A 17,203-nucleotide genomic window follows, 5' to 3' on the forward strand; every position below is an offset into this window, starting at 1 on the left:
TTGGGACGTTTGATCGTCTTGAGATAAGTCAAGTATTTTCTGAGGGTTTCGAAAAAGTGGGGTTTTTCGGAATCAGAGGTTGTGTCGAACTCGGCTGAACCAAGAGTTCGAGTTGGAGTTGACACGTTTTTTGGGTTGTTCGAGTCGAGTTTGGGTAGAACTCTTTTTTCGTCGAGATCCGCGGACTCGCGGATGTCGGCGAGTTGAGAGATGGTTTTCGGTTTAGGCGAGTTAGGTGTGGCAAGGTGGCTGGAGAAGCCTCCCGATCCGTCAGCCGTGCATGCCCAGGAACCGAAAACAAGGGTTGTGCCCTCAGGCACGTCGTTGACGTTGCTTGATCCGGCCATCGAATTCGCCGATGAACTCGCCGAATCCCCTACCTGGCGCGCCAGCTGTCGGTGTTTACCGCCAAGCCTGCTCAGGGATACCCTTAGCAGTAAGGTTTGTAGGTAGGGATCGACTGCTCTGGAACTCGATGGTGCAAGGAACACAAAGATTTAGACAGGTTCGGGCCACAAGTTGCGTGATACTATACGTCCTGTGTGGTTGTTTGTATTGCCTTAGGTGTTGATGATTGTTTGGAGGGGGTCCCTGCCCGCCCTTATATATCCGGGGGGAATATGGTTACATGGAAAGTCCTAACCGAGTACAGTTGGAGTCCTATTACAACACAATCGGGTAGTTTTCTTTGTACTGCAGCTAGTTCTACGCCTATTCGGGTAGTTACAAAAGAGGTAAGGTACATATATGAGTTATCTCTTACTCTAGAATATTCTATACCTATAAGCAGTCCCGCTGCCCCAGGTCTGACAGTTGCTCACATAAAGACATTTCAAAAGATAAAAGTTATAAAATAATCATTACCATGATATTTAGTTGCATGATTATGCTCTAATAGTCCTTAATTTATTTTGTCATAGCTTAATATTCTTTAATATAAATGAATATCAATTAATATATACTAATTGTATGTTAATTATGATATTAGCAGTGCAAGGCTGCAAGCCCATGCACCGTGCGAGCCTGAGCCAGGCCCTGCGGGAAATAGCCACCGGCTGCGTTTCCAGCCAGCTAGGCTTTTGCATCCGCAGAGCTAGGCGGAACATGATGACCCTGCATGCACAAAGCCTGGTTCTTTAGGATGCAAGCAACCAATCGGCCAAGTAAAGGATGAAGACAGAAGAAGAGAGGAGGATGAAGAAAAAAAACGAGGAAGAGGTGGAGATAGAGGAGGGAAAAAAACAAAGTCTCCTCTAAATTTAATCTCTGCCTCCGCCACGGCTATCGAGGGCAAAATTTCTGTGACCATTTCGAAGAACTTGTCAACTTGCTCTGTTTTCATACTCGAGTCATATAAGACGAATGTCCACATAAAGTACTAAATGAATTCTATTTGCAAAAAATTTTTAGGGACGGGTATAACTTTTCGAGACGAATCTAATAACGATAATTAATTGATAATTTATTACAATGATGTTACAGTAACCATTCTCTAATCGTGCGGTCAAAGACCTTATTAGATTGGTCTCGTGAATTTACCAGGGGTCCTTCAGGTGGTTTTGTAATTAGACTTTATTTAATACTCTCAATTAATAGTCAAAAATGTAAAAAGTTTTGGAGAATTTTTTTTTAACTCAAACCAAACACGGCCAGAAGTAGCTAGTCAAACCTGCTTGTCAGCGGTCGTGTTACATGGCTGGTGGGCACAGCGGCGGGCACGGGACACGCATGCCGGCATGCCGCCCAAGGAAGAAGTGGAGACAGCGCCGCGGGCCGCGGCCCATAGGGAATCGCTCCAATTCCAAACATCACTCTCACTGCCACGCAGTTAATCTCTCTAACAAGTGGGACCAGATTCTCTTGTCCCACCCAAGGTTCACCAAACCGGTGGGAACCGGCCCGGTTTGACTGCAAACCGGTCACCGGTCAAACCGGTCCGGCCCGGTTCCGGTTTGGTCCGGTACCCAACTGGCCAAAATTCAAAATTTAAATTTAAATTCAAAAAATGAAAAATTCTCAAAAAAATTTCTAAAAATACTTCAAGGTGCAATGAATCTAATAGTGTCAAATTTTCTCAAAAATTCGTTCATTTAGTATAGTTTGCGGGGATTTAAAGTTAAATCAAAAAAGAAAAAAGAAAAAAATGGGCCGGCCCATTAAAGCCCACCGGTCAAACCGGCCGGTAAACCGGTCAAACCGGCCGGTAAACCGGTTGCACGGGAGCTTTTGAATTTGAATTTGAATTCAAACCGGTCAAACCGGCCGGTAAACCGGTCGGAACCGGTTGCATGGGATTTTTTGAATTTATTTGAATTTGGATTTGAATTCAACCGGTTTTCACCGGTTACCGGTCAAACCGGTCCGGTAAACCGCTACCGGAGGGCGGCGGTTTAACCGGACCGGTCGGTTCGGTTAAGCCTGGTCCCACCTGCCATAGTCACATAGCAACCCTTGCGGCCACCAATGGGAGGCAGCCGCCCGTGTCCCGTCTATCCGGATGGGGGCAAATCGCCACCATCCAAAGGGAAGCGCAGGGGATGAGCCCGGTTGTAGTGGTAGTGGCGCCCCCTCCTCTCCCAGCTCCTGCCAATGCTCCATTCAGCTGCTCCTCTTCTTCGCCTTCTTCAGGTCAGTAGGATCCTCTATTCTTCCCGGATTCTCTGGGAAGTTGCTGCTGTTTGAGCTCAGATGATGCACTACTATGTCGTTCTTTTGTTGTTTGCTGCTGTCTCATTTTCTGAAAAATATTGAGAAAAGGGGGAGTTTCGCTGCAAGATTGCCTCTTGTGCTTTGCATTTGTTGTCCGTAGATGGGAGCCTGGGATGTAGCTAATTTGGCCGAGCACTAGTGTTAAAAGTTTGCCTCTTTTTAGCACTAGTGTTAAAAGTTTGCCTCTTTTTATGCTGAAGTTCGCCTTTTATTCTGATACCTGTTGTAAGTTTGCCTAAAATGCGGAAGGAATGTCTGTAGGAAAAGTTACTGGTAAGCAGTTTTTTTTCCTCTTCCTTTCTCTTTTTATGGTTTACTCTAGGTTCATGTGGTTGTCGATCTGTAGAAATACTTGCAAGAAGTGGGGCTCTGCATATGTTTTCTTCTTAGATTCCACAAATATACTGTTAGGGGACGACCTCTTTTTCTGAAGGGACAAGTGGGGAACTTAGAGGACGAATCAATGCTTGTACCATTCTATAGATCACTAATAAGCCGAGAAAGAAATATCTCCCCTTTCTGCAGATTTATTTAGGTCATCACTGAAGTAAACTCTCTGAAACTATGCTGTCAACATACTCTTATTTTCTGATATTCTAGTTGTTCATTATGTGTTTATAACTTCGCTCGTTTCCTTTGCAGTTTATGTCATTTGCTGGTTGTCGTTGATTGACTCGTGAGCTGACTAGTTTGTCTGTGGAGAGCTTGAAATTTCAGTACAAGTTTCAGATAGGGTTTGGGGAGAGATGTTCTCATCTATCAGCTTATTTGGAAGCTCTCAGCAGCCTGCTCTCAAGTTTTACAGAAAATGCTTGCCAAATAACCCACATTTTGCACTGACCATGCATTCAGTTGCGATGTCCATGGGTAAATCTATGATTATGAAGAGGGCACGTATGAAGCCACATGCCACAGACATCAAGAGGAACCCCCAGGCCCGTGACCTTTACAAATTGGTTTATAGACTCCCTGAAAACCTTAGCTGGCTTTTGGCGCCACCAGAAATCCCTAAAAGACCAGCCTCAAAGAAGATAAAACAGAAGGGTGAAATGGTGACTGGTAAGTTTGGTGTGATCTTGGAGTGGGAGGGAGTTGTCGTGGAAGATGACGATCCAGACTTGGAGCCCCGGGTTTGGTATGTTCTATCACTTGAAGAGGCAAAGTCTTTCCCTCCAGATGCAATGCTGAAAGAAATTGAGGGAATGAGAACTGAGCAGGCTATCTCAGAAGTCTTATGTTGGTCAGAAGATCCAGAAGAAATTAAAAGGTTGGCAGCACGCAAAGAGGTAATATATCAAATGCTCCGAGGAGGATACTACCAACTGCGACCAGGTGTCCTTGATTTCTTGAACACCCTTGTGGATTTTGAAATTCCAATAGCAATTGCAAGTCTTCGCTCAAGGAAGAGCCTTGAAGAAGGTATTAAAACTGTTGGTCTGCAAGGCTACTTCGATGCTCTAATTGCATTAGAGGATTTCTGCCTGGGGAAACCTGATGGTGAGATGTTTGAGGTCGCAGCAGAGCAACTTGGTCTTGACCCAGATGTTTGTGTTGTGTTTGGTAATTCAAACTTAACGACAGAATCTGCATATACTGCTGGGATGAAGTGTGTGGCAGTTGCAGGCCGACACCCTGCCTATGAGCTCCAAGGAGCAAACCATGTTGTGAGATGGCTTGATCAACTCTCTATTGTTTATTTGCATAGGCTTGTCAATGGTGAGGTTATTGGTCGCAGGGGCAGAGAATCCGACATGGATATGGAGATTGTGTTTGAGGAATGATGCTTCTGCAAACATGACGTACCAATATATTGTTGTACTTATAATCTGGTGTAGCCTAAGTAATGCATTACATTTTGTAAACGAACCAAGCAGTGCGAGATCAGGACTAAGGATAGTCCTGGGCTTGCATTACGTGCTTGGTTTTACTGTGATGCATCACTGTAATTCCTTTAGCTTAACTACTACTCTTAGTCATTAGAGATTTCAAGTGAAGAAACACCTGCCAGTAACTGGTGCATGTACAGTATATATGTTTCACCTATTGCATTCCCTAGTTTTCACGGTGATGAAAATTAAACTGGAACTTTGAACGAAATTTTGCCCAGTCCAGAGGCCTGGAGGAGAAGAGTAGAAGAACTACTCATTCAGAATTTCATTACCAGGAAGGATTGGTTCTATGAAACTATTCCCTGTAGGGTTACACAGACATCACATCAATATTCATCAAGGCAATCAATTCTCAGAAGGAAAGTTACAGAAGGTATTCTGTTCCTTCCCTCTCCACCCTTGTTTACATAACTATGTGATTAAGAATTTTTGTAATATTCTTGTAATCCTAGAAATCAAGCATGCTTAACTTTAAATTTTCAACTCTTGCTTTACAGTAATTGTTTATTCTTAAGTCTTAAAAGTTAAAACATGATCCATGCTAACAAATTACAATTGACTAACAGTTCATTCGTATGTGTTTTTGTTCCCATGAATGTGTTTTTGCTAATTGACTAACGAAGAGTAATATTTGCTTAAAACACGATCCATGCTAACAAATTACAATTGTAGTATATGAATATTAGAAAAGTAACTTTGTACTCTGAAAGTTAACAAAGAGTAATATTTGCTAACTGCTGAACACTTGCTGGCTTTGAAAAGGAAATATTTGCTATGTAGATTGCTAGTAATTGGAAATACTTGCAAGGTGGATCTAACAGTGTCATATTTGCTAGTGATGTTTAAAAAAAGAAAATAACTGCACTGCATTTTGTAAAATAAGATTCCACAACGAACATATTCATGGAACTTCTATGTAGATTAATATCCCACATTCAGATGTTCCTTCATGGCTTCATCACTTCCCTATAGCTTTACGCAGGGCCTCGCTGATCATCCAGGGCACAACGGCAGCTGAGCTGGCAAACTGCAGAAACACAACAGAAACTAACAGCATCAGTAAAAACAAACTCGAACCAACAAATTAACGGTGAGCTACTGAGCTTAATGCTACCAGAGCTGCATTGCGATTTCCATGTCCTAATGATACCTGAGCTCGTATCTTCAGCCCCATGAATCCATCTGGTGCCGATGCCTGAACCGAGAGAACGTCCAAATGGAGGCTCTTGATGGCGTCGAACACTCGCGTCATGAGCAGCTCCTCCCACCGGCACTGCACCTCCAGGAGCACGTCCTTGTCCGAGACGGTGACGGTGACGTTGCTCGTGCCGTCCTTGGAGAGGTCCCACGGGCGCTCCCTCTCCATGTCACCGCCGAGCTCCGAACCCTTCCTCTTGGCTCCCGCAGAGACTTTCTTCCTGGCGATGCCATCGTCATGCCTCTTTGTAAGCCTTCTTGTTTCTGATGGGCGCGAGATGGGTTCCCTGCTGGATTCCAGCTCGTGTACCCTTCGCTGAAGCTCCTTGAGGTAGGCTATCGTTTTGGCAAGGATGGATGCTTTGTTCACCTGCAATAATAATCAAAAAGTTCAGAATGTAATTTTTTGAAAGGAAGACCAGAATGTGACAAGTTATGGCAAGTGGAGCCGGTCTAGGGCCCACGCGGTAGAACAGTGCCGGGAATAAGGATTAGATGGGTTTGTTAGGAAAGAGATAAGTTAGATTGATTCGGTTAGGATATTGCTTAGGGGTAAGTCAGTTGTCAATATAAAAAAGACTATCATGTATCAATTAGAGGCTAGCAAGAAGAACCCTAAAAGTAGTCAGAGCCTCCAAGGGAGGGCGATGAACAGGTTCTTCGTACTATCCCTAGATCTACCATATCATTTGGTATTCAAAGCCTTCGATCTTGTGACACCATCCATTTCAGCCACCACCACCATAAATCCCACCTAACTCCCACCCCAAAACCCAATCCAGCACCACGTCCAGATTGCATCTACAGCAGTTCGTCCATGGCAGCCCCCCCGATCGCCCACAAACTTCGCATCCCTGCCTTTGATGGGAGTTCTGATCCCTTGCAGTGGTTGCACCGTTGCAACCTGTGCTTCGACGCATGGGAGACAGTAGAAGATGAGAAGGTATGGATTGCTTCTTTCAAATTGAAGGGCAGCGCATATTAGTGGTACTGCTGGGTGGAGAGGAACATTGGCGTTCCTTCGTGGGCAGGATTTGTTGCCGCCATCAGCCGCAAGTTTGCACCGGCCGCCGAACCAACATCAGCGCGGCCTGCGACTACATCTTCCATCGTCGCCGAGATCTTCACCAAGCTCGACTCCATGTGCGCATCCTCACCGGCACCCACTGCGGCCACAACGACAAGGGTGCCTGCCCCTGCATCACCCCCGACATCGACGCCTCCCATGCCGGCGCCTCCCACACCAGTACCACCTGTGGACCCGCCGGCGCCATCTACTCCGCCGGCGCCTTCCCCTCCGCCGCAGCCGCCGGTGCCTCCACCATCCACGCTGCACGCCGTGCCCCGCGGGGTCATGGCGCCCACGCCTGCGCCACGCGCGGCCTCGCCTTCGGGTTACGCCGCGCCACGCACGTGTTCGTCTTTGTCGACCCCTGCACCACGGACGCCGTTACTGCCATCCCCCGCTGCTCCACCAGTGGCGCCAGGAGCTCTGCCGACGTCTCTGACGCCGCTGCCACCGGCGACACCAGCTGCGTCGGCCGGCGTCGTCGATCCGTTCGGGGAGCCGCAGCCCCTACCCATCATGGATCCGTCGCCGCCAGTCCATCGTCGCCTGGCGAAACCTCCCTCATCGGCGCGCATCCTCATCAGCAGGGTATCCGCCCGTCGCGGATATGGCTGCACCGTCCGCCGCGGCGTCCATCCCCCATCACGATGGATCTGTCCCCACCCGTCGCGCCCCCGTCCGCGACTGTACGCACCTATCCGCGCTCGTCGCGCGGTGCCCGTCCGCGCACCTCCATCCGTGGCCGCCCGCGCGTCGTTCGCGCACCTCCGCCCGTCTGCAGCCGCCCGCGCATCCGTGCGCGCCTGCACCCGTCTGCGGCTGTTCGTCCACCTGCTACCGCCCATCAAAGGTTCTCCAGCGCCACGAGCGGCCTCGGCTTTGGCATCTCCATCACCTGCCGTGGCCCCGGCGACCCAGTCCGCACCAGCACCTATGGCCGTGCCCACTGCGGCAAGCGCGGCCCTGTCTTCAGCTTCGGCGGGCACGCCTCCTCGTTGTTGGCTGTGCCGCCTCACCTGCTCCCTTCGTCGCCCGCATCGGCATCGACGGCGACCTCCTACCGCATCTACAGCAAGGCCGATGACGACTTTGCCATCAGCGTCCGCGAAGGTGTCCTCTGCTTCCTGGACACCTTGGTGATGTCTAGCGCCGATGAAGTGCTCGAGCACATGCTGGTGAACATCCCGAAAGAGAACATGTGCCACAGGTGGCCTGAACAGCAACCTCGACATCATCTTCGCCGTGGCATCCCCTCTGCTTCTCTGCTGCAACTACCACCACCCACCACAGCTCGAGGACGAGCTGTCTTGGAAGGGTGGAGTAGTGTTATGGCAAGTGGAGCCGGTCCAGGGCCCATGCGGTACTGTACTGCGTGAACAGTACTGTGTGAACAGTGCCGGGAATAAGGATTAGATGGGTTTGTTAGGAAAGAGATAAGTTAGATTGATTCGGTTAGGATATTGCTTAGGGGTCAAGTCAGTCGTCTCTATGAAAGAGACTATCGTGTATCAATTAGAGACTAGCAAGAAGAACCCTAAAAGTAGTCAGAGCCTTGGAGGAGGGCGACGAATAGGTTCTTCGTGCTATCCCTAGATCTACCATATCACAAGTCCTAAGAGGATTACATGCAAGCTAAGTGAACTGTGATCACCAGAAAAAACATGTGGGTTACCTTGTGAATGGAGGGAACCAATGACTTGAGAACAAGGAACATCTCGTTGAGCTTCTCTCGCCGCTTTCTCTCCGACATGACGTGGTTCTTGATGATGCCACCCTCTTGGGTTGTCCTCGTCGTGCCCCCGCCACCATTGTTCGCCCAAGCTCCACCGGCCACCACTTTCTTCAGCAACTTCTGCGGCTCTTCGATGACCGGCACAGCCACCTCACCGGAGTCCGACGCCGACCCTATCCAAGCCGCAAAACTCGTCGCGCGAGAGCCACCAAAGAGCGTGCTTGAGATGGCGGCATCGTCAGTAGAAGCCCCCGCCGCCGGCTGCGGTGAAGAGGGGACTTCGAAAGACCCGTCCATGATCCAGCTATCCTCGAGTGGCTGCACGTCCATTTCCTCGTAGAGGCTGTAGAATTCGTCGATTTCCTTGGTGATGTGCTCGAGGGTTGCATTTGACAGGCTCTCCGCTTCGTCTAGCTCCTGCCCCCCGGCGATTTCCATGGCATTGTGATAGAGGTCCTCCAACACAATAATGTCGGCGGCCTTGCCGGTTTCGTTTGCTGACGGGCTGGAGCTCGGCTCCTCCGAGCATGCCGGAAACTGCATGTCCCAGAAAGATGCTGTGGCTCGGCTTACCAAGTCTGGGTCCTCCACCACCTGACGAAACCGGCAATGCAGTTTATACTTTTTATTTCTTTGCGATTATACTGATACATGGAGTATAATTGATCTTCAGAGAAAAGCGCAATGCAATAAAAAAAAGAAAATTATTCTCGGTGAGGACCTGAGGCTATTTTATTGTCAATTCAATAACAATTTGCCATTCAGGCAGTGTATGTGGGCCATGTTGCCAATGAACATACCGGATCAGTTGTGCCCAGCTCAAGAACGCCACTCATAAGCGGGATGCAGACGATTGTCTACAGAAATACGACTCAAGATGCAGTTATGGTCAGAACAAGCAGTCTGAAAGTGACACTGCTTATGTTGAATTGAAGCATGAACGAAGAACGGCCTACCTGAATGGACGCTCCCTGCTCGAACCGGCCGGTGAGGTCACATGCGCCAACAAAGATTGCGAGCGGTTCATCACGAACATGAAGGCAAGACAATAGTCAGAAACGGAGAACGCAGAGGCATACCTTCGCCAGGAGCGCGCGGGGGAAGGCTTTGCTGTCGGCGTGTTGAGCGTTGCACAGCCAGATGTGTTCGTTGCTGGCGAAGCTCCTGCCCGGCAACCTGTGGCAGCACGCATGCACCCGATCGAATGCCAAGCACCGAAACAAGTCATTGCCAGAGGTGAAAAAACGTAAAGTAATTGATTATCTACGCTTTGTTGGGATCAAGCAGTAATTGATTACGTAATGATTCATTAAGTACCCTTGGCCAGGCCGGAAGGCGTAGGTCATGCAGACGACGTAGTACCACTCGGTGTCACCGAGGTCCTCCGGCGACAGCGACGCCACTGGCCGCGCTGCGCGGCGGTCGCACTCGCCGGAGAGGAGGGCCTCGTAGAGCTCCCGCAGCTGCTCGCTTCGCTGCATGACGAGCTGCTCGGCTGTCTGCTCCGCCGAGTTGGCGATCTTCCTCGTCTTCACCTCACCGTTGTAGAACCCGTCCGTCCACGTCAGGATTCTGGAACCATTTTTTTTTCCGAGAGAGCCAGAGGGGGAACTTTAATGCGAGCTGTATAGCTGCAACTTTAGAATTTATATATACTAGTCTATCAACTCGTGCTCGTGCACATGCTAATTAGAATTAATATAAAAATAAGGTAATTATAATTATCTATCTCACGCCATCTTCATCTATTAAATATTCTAACACATACTTTAAAATATATATTTTCATTATTTAGTTACAATAAATTTCATTTTGTGCACCTCCATATGTATTCAATATATGTTTAATTGAACTATTTATTTGTGAATTGGTATTCTTATCTCTTCCATTATACATGAATATATCGTGACATATACCGTGGGTAGCATTTTTATATAAATAATAATATAAATAATTTATTAATAACGATAGAAATAGTAATTTTAGAATTTTATATTGGTACACTTTAATATATTATTATAGTTATATAATTTAGATTCAGATTTATGAGTAATTTAAATTGTAATCATAATGACATAATTGGATAATTTATACGCAAATTTAGGGGACATTTGTATTATTTTTATAATGGCATAGGTAAGTAATTTACACAAAGATTAGGGTGTTACTTCAGATTTTTTTATAATGGCAGAGGTGGATAATTTAGATACATGGTTAGGAGGTTACTTTAGTCTATTTTCATAATGGCAGAAGTGGGTAATTTATTGTAAGGAACATGGCACCATTTTATGCCATTTCAAGTGATTTTGGTAATCGAATGACAACACAGCACTTGGACTAATATGATTGTTAAGATGACCATTCTCAGGCTTGGTTCAAGTGATGACAAAGAGAAAGAAAAGATAGGCGAAGCAAGGCCCGAAGGGCCGCCCCTACGGGGGTTCCGCTACCCGGTTAGCGGACGGGGGTCGAGGGGGAGCCGCCCCTCACGGGTCTCAGGGCAGCGCCCTGAAAGCTCTTCAATCAGTAGCACCGGAAAAACCGACACCAAGGGCATCGGTGCATCCGATGGTAGTCAGAAGAACCGACGCTATGGAATTCTGGTGCAGAAGGGAATCGAAGCCAAGTCAGCCTATAGGCACCGGTTGAACCGACGGGTCAAAAAGGGGCATCGGTGCATTGGGCGTCCTATGTTCCAGAGACGATGTCAAGAGCCCAGGAGAAGATTCTTCGGCACCGGTTCAACCGACGGTGCATCGGAGTATTGCGTCGGTGCAATGACGTCAGCGCCCAGAAGAAGATTCTTAAGCACCGGATGAACCGGTGATGCATCGGTACAAAGCATCGGTTCAACCGGTGATCACTGCGTCAGCTGTCAGGAGTTCAACGGCTACTTCGGGTTATGAGTGACCGGAAGAACCGACGCTACCTCAGCCAGAGGCATCGGTTCTTCCGGTGATACGCAGATTTTCAGCTGACCGTTGGAGCAACGGCTACAAGACTTGATGGCCTATATATATGCCTCACTCCGGCCATTTGAAGTTGGCTGGAGTCCCAAGACACCTCATACACATCCAAGAACATCTCCAAGCCATACAAGAGCTCATAGATCATATCCTTAGCCTTAGCACACTTTGAGAGTGTTGTGTAAATGTTAGCTCTTAGTGAGTGTGATTGCAAGGCCTTGAGCCTTTGTGCTGTGGTTCTTTAGCGAACCAAAACAAGAGCTTGGTGCGCCGGCACCTTGGAGCGTGAAGCTCACCGGCAACGCCATCGACCCTCCGACTTGGTGTGGAGCGGCGACGACATCTTTGTGCGGGGGACGTGGAGACCCCCATCCTTTGTGGAGAAGCTCCTTAGTGGAACCCGGGGCCAAGGTGGCCGTGATTGTGTTCACGGAAGAGACTTGGTGGCCGAGTAGCAATACTCTTAGTGAGTGCTACAACAACGTGGATGTAGGTGTGCCTTTGTGCCTAACCGAACCACGGGATAAACACCCGCGTGAAGAGTTTGCTATCTCCTATCCCGCTCTTTAAGCTTCCGTATTTCTTACTAGCAATTTGAGTGACTGTACTTTCATAGAATAGTTTTTTGATAGGAAAGGCTATAGGTTGCTAAACTCTTTTGGGATAGGGGTTTCACACTAGAACAACCTAGTTGCACATCTAGATAGCATGTTTTAGTTTAAGTTTTGTGCAAACTAGTTGGAGCCATAAGTCTAAGTTTTTATTAGTGCCTAATTCACCCCCTCCCCCTCTTAGGCTAGAGCACCCGATTCCTTACATTTATTAGAAAAATAAAATATCTGATGGTTATTATAATTAGAGTTGTTGAATTGATGGCCGGATGTTTCTGATTTTTGTGAGAATTTATAGGATTTCTCTATTTTTTCAGAGTGTCCACCTAGAATCCTAGGTGGTTTCACATGAAGGCTCCAAAAAAAACCTCCAATTTGTAATAATAAGATAGTAGACAACAGAGTTTCTTTAACAGAAAAATCCCCTTTAAATTAATCCTCCAACTATCACGAAAGTCTCATTTTCAACCTACAATTGCAAAACACCAAAACTGGACACAGGAGGTCATCCAATTGTTGAAACTGGATAAATTTTCCCCCTTGGGTGGTTTCACAAATGATTTTCCATTTGTGGAAGTTTAGAAATTCCAGTTTACATTTAAAAACTTATAAACAATTCATTTTAAATTAGAAAAATATGAAACTATTATCAATATTTTTTTAAAAATGTAACATAAATGTTGGAAATCTATTTGTCAAGTTATTTGGATCCATTTTGTCCATATTCATAGTTTTTTTGTGTGTGTGAACATATTATTTTTAGATAAATAAGATTCAAAAACTCAAAAAAGGGCACCAATAGTTAGCTTATACTTTTAGAAAAATGGTACTAATATATATTTTTCTGATCTAAAATGAATTAGTTTTGGATTTTTAGTTTGAATCAGTAAACGACCTTTGAAACCATCCAAAGAACTAAATTTGCCGGATTCTGATAGTTGGATGTCATTTGATACATGGTTTTGTAGTCTAGGATCAAGATTTGACTTTTCCCTTTATGTAATTATGGAATTTAACCAGTATGAAAAAATAATTGAATTTAACGAGTTACGAGGATAAGTATTTTGCTAGAAAAATATCTGCAAAACATAATGACAGCATTTAACAAGCTCATATGCTGTTCAGATCAACCAATGAATTGAAGATTGCTTGGATGATCAGTGGAGTTGTATCCTTACCCAACCGAGATCGAACCACTAGTACAAGACAATTAGTCTACACCCACTTTTTTTTCTCTGCTGCCTGTGGTCTTGGGCGAGTTTTTTGCTGTACGGTTAAGCCTATATCCCCAGGTGGCAATTTATCGAACGATAGACAATTTTCTTTTTCAAAAGGAGAATGATAGATAATCTTTTTTTTAAAAAGCAGAATGATAGGCAATGTACTCGTTGACTGTGATGCGAATGCGTGGTCATCTCATCATCGATGTCAAGATCTGCTTATGTCTCTGTTTTGTGTTCACTACTACAGAACAGGTCTTTATTCCAAGCCATTTGTCCCGGCTGCCTTTGGGCCCGGGACAAAAGATGGCTTTTGTCCCGGGTCCAACGGCTAGCCGGGCCAGCGGGGGGACAGAGGTCTTTTGTCCCGGTTGGAGACACCAACCGGGACAAAAGGACCCCCTTTTGTCCCGGTTGGTGGCTCCATCTGGGATAAAAGGCCCAACCCTTTTGTCCCGGTTGGTAACACCAACCCGGACAAAAAGACCCTTTTGTCCCGGTTGGTGTTACCAACCCGGACAAAAGGCCCCTCCACGTGATAGTTCAAAAGAAAGTTATTCTTTACTGAGTCACATGTACTACTTAGGTGAGTTGGCAAGGAAAGCCATGCGCCAGACAATAGGTCTTGGGTTCGAATCCCGCAGGGCGCAAAAAAATTTTAGCGTGAGGGACATTTTGTCCCGGTTCTACCACCCAGGACAAAAACCTCCAGAGCTTTTGTCCTGGCAGCCGAATCCCGGTTCCAAAACCGGGATAAATGGCCCTTTGGAACCGGGACAAATGGCCCAATCTGTAGCAGTGATTCTAAAAAAATAGTTCCATGTTGATGGTGAATATTAATCATTGAATTTTGCCTAAGAAGACAGAATCAATATTACTCGGGGTAATAAGTTAAGTGAAATAAAGAGAAAAAACTCAAAATGTTTAAACTTGCACATTTAGCTTTAGCTTAAAATGTAGTATTTCATCCGGGGTGTTAACAGTTTGCCAGCTCTGCATAACATAGAGAAGGGACATGTGGGATGAAAGCTGATCCAGTCACTATAAAAGGGTACTGAAAAGTAACAGAGTTTCTCAAATGGATGTAAAATTAGACAAGTGGATCCTGGTTGGATCATAAGCTACATACATTCGCACTCCAATTTTGTTTCTTTGATCAAATATTGACTCTATATGACACATTAATTACGTACCCTGGCTGAGTGCTTGAAATGGACCAGAAGAGAGCATAACTCCAGTTGATGGTCCTCGCGGCTGCAGCAAGCTGGTTCCTCAACTGCCTCCCCGGCGGCACATCTTGCCGAACCAGAGAAGCTGGCAGTGCCATCGCCGTAATATTTCCTTCACGCAGAAGTCAGAAAATGATGCTACATGCTGTAAGCGCTTACAATTTTCAAGTAATTAACCATGCATGCATATCTGAATTTGTACTACTTGTACCTGATACTGTAGGCTCTACGCTGCGGGAATTAAGGAGTTTAATTATCTGCACCAAGATTACAACCCGATTCTAGCTCAGGGTTACTGATCTGTACGTGCAGATCAGATTCCTCATGAAGCTAGATCGGCCGAAGACGAAGGTACTAGAAGGTGTAGCAGGACCAGGAAGTAACTAGAGATGCAATGAAGCAATGCAAGAATTTGCAAAGGTGGACAAGAATGGGAGGATCATATCTGTGCGCTAAGGGGAACGCTCACTCAGACCAACAAGATCATCCTATCTCTCTGTGGGTGCAAGACACACGCATCGATCTATCCGCCATAAGCTAGCAATGGCCACCCCGCGGAATCCCCCGGCCGAGAGGTAGAAGACGGAGTGCGTGCTATATATATTTGCCTGCAGACGATGATGTGCAAGGAATCCTGGAATTCAAAATGGGTTTGGGCATCTCCAGGGTGGCCCAGCACGATTTGTGACGCACGAAATACCATAGGTCTATAGCTCTTACGGCAGCATTTATGGAGGAGTAACTTTCTTTTGTTGAACAAACAAGAGTCACTACAGCTAGGAGAGGCGAAAGCGACTCCCCTTCTTGCTTGGACAATGGACACACACACACACCCCATGTCTGCGTCCCGCTGTTAGGTAACTTTTCTTCTCGTACAAATTTTCGTTGGAAAAATGATCTGCGCGTGTAAAGCGACGTAATCATTTGTACATTGTTTCATATTCAGACATTCAGTGGTGTTCTAGTAGTATTACTGCTGTACGCTGTCCCATATTGCCATGCATGTACTCGTTGCTGGGCAAAAAAAAGAAAGTACAGGTCTCTTTTACACGAAGCAAAGCAGGGCCTATATACAGTTATCAAAGTATAAATAATCAATCGATAATCTCTTTTAAACTTAACGAGATCACAATTCACACCTCCTAATTCCTAAATAGCAGGCGCCTGAAATTTGGAAGGCAGTATTGCCATCTCGTGGCCACGAATCGTCGCCTGGGGGGACACTATTTTTTCAAAATCCATGAAATTGCGATTATATGATTTGTGCCCGTCAAACTAGTTCAAGTTTGACCAAATTTATAGTAACAGTATTAGCGCTTATGTCTCTAAATAAATTTATTATGAAAATATATTCTATACCTAATCTAAATGGTACTTATTTTGTATCATAAAAATGTTATTACTATTTTATACAACTTTAGTTAAAGGTTAATCTGTTTGACTTATCGAAAACCAAAAATTGTATTCTTCTATGGACGGACGTAAATATTAGAAATTCTACGGAAAACCCATGCTTTTGTTTGTTTCCATTATCTTCTTTTTTTAAAAGAAAAAAGGCTTGTCCTAGCTGCTAGTTGTTTTTTTTCAAATACGCAGGAGAGCTGCGCATCATTGTATTAAGAAGAAAAGAGTTTACAACAACGCAGAGCTAGGAAGCTCACGTCGATAGACAAGAGCACCACAGGTGCAAATGAAAAGAGTTACATACGCCCAGACGGGCGAACCCTAATGTGAACTACTCCCGTCTCAAACAACCAAGGCGTGTGGCGCCAGCGTCGACCCAAAGTTTGATGTCAACCTTGATCCGCTCTTGGAACTCATGCACACTAGAGGAGTGGTTATTAAAGAGACGGGCATTACGCTCTTTCCACAAAGTCCAGAGGATGAGCATGACAAGTGTATCAAGACCTCGCCGTCTCTCCTTGACCTGCATCCGCCGGATGTGATTCCACCAATGGTGGAGCTGCATGGGTTCTGGAAAAGTGCAAGAGCAGTCCATCCACGACAGCACGCTCCATCAAATTTCTTTGGCAAAGCTGCAGTTTGACAAGGATGTGGTCGGTTGTCTTGTGTTCCTGGTCACACAGCCAACAATCATCGTGCGCATCCAGACCATGTCGTCGTCTTCTATCGGCTGTCCAGAAGCGCTACTTCAACGCAAGCTTTGTGAAAATTTCCACCCGTTGGGTGCCCAATTCTTCCACACCCATCTAGAGCCCGGCAGGAAGATGGTGCATTGATGCATAATCCTGTAGGCAGAGGCCGCAGTGTAGGTGCCGCTGGCCGTCCATCTCTTGGAGATTACTTGAAAAAGGTACGGCGCAATACGGGAGACAGAGTTGCCATTGATCCAATTGTCAAGCCGGAAAAGTGTGCGCTCACCGTTCCCCACATGCACCGTCACTACAGCTGCTAGTTGCTAGCTAGTCATCATCGCCAAGCCGACAGACATCGGTGTCTTCCTGATTATATGCAAGCAAGGGCTGCCAATGGCGTGGATCGCGTGATCGAGCACGGCCGGTTCGGCCTACTGCTACGGAGTAGTATAGCGCACAAGCTAAGGTAGCCTCGATGGCTCGAT

At 46.3% G+C, this 17,203-nt stretch overlaps 2 protein-coding genes across 2 annotated transcripts; one reads left to right on the forward strand and one right to left on the reverse strand.

Annotated features, from left to right (window-relative positions):
• Positions 1–2,464: 2,464 nt before the first annotated feature.
• Positions 2,465–4,806, forward strand: LOC120681545 (5-amino-6-(5-phospho-D-ribitylamino)uracil phosphatase, chloroplastic-like). Its single transcript, XM_039963063.1, has 2 exons — positions 2,465–2,628; positions 3,352–4,806. Exon 2 carries the CDS (start codon positions 3,456–3,458, stop codon positions 4,488–4,490), a length of 1,035 nt encoding a protein of 344 aa, XP_039818997.1. The 5' UTR covers positions 2,465–2,628; positions 3,352–3,455; the 3' UTR covers positions 4,491–4,806.
• Positions 4,807–5,280: 474 nt separating this feature from the next.
• LOC120681544 (anthocyanin regulatory R-S protein-like) lies at positions 5,281–15,235 on the reverse strand. The gene is made up of 9 exons (XM_039963062.1): positions 14,834–15,235; positions 14,587–14,734; positions 9,914–10,168; positions 9,676–9,772; positions 9,553–9,567; positions 9,397–9,453; positions 8,537–9,190; positions 5,749–6,165; positions 5,281–5,625 (listed from the first exon to the last, which is right to left on the reverse strand). The coding sequence occupies exons 2-9, from the start codon at positions 14,718–14,720 to the stop codon at positions 5,557–5,559; spliced, it is 1,698 nt and encodes a 565-aa protein (XP_039818996.1). The 5' UTR covers positions 14,721–14,734; positions 14,834–15,235; the 3' UTR covers positions 5,281–5,556.
• Positions 15,236–17,203: the final 1,968 nt, after the last annotated feature.

This window comes from Panicum virgatum, chromosome 7N, assembly GCF_016808335.1.
Source record: "Panicum virgatum strain AP13 chromosome 7N, P.virgatum_v5, whole genome shotgun sequence".
In the NCBI taxonomy this organism is placed as follows: Eukaryota; Viridiplantae; Streptophyta; class Magnoliopsida; order Poales; family Poaceae; genus Panicum; species Panicum virgatum.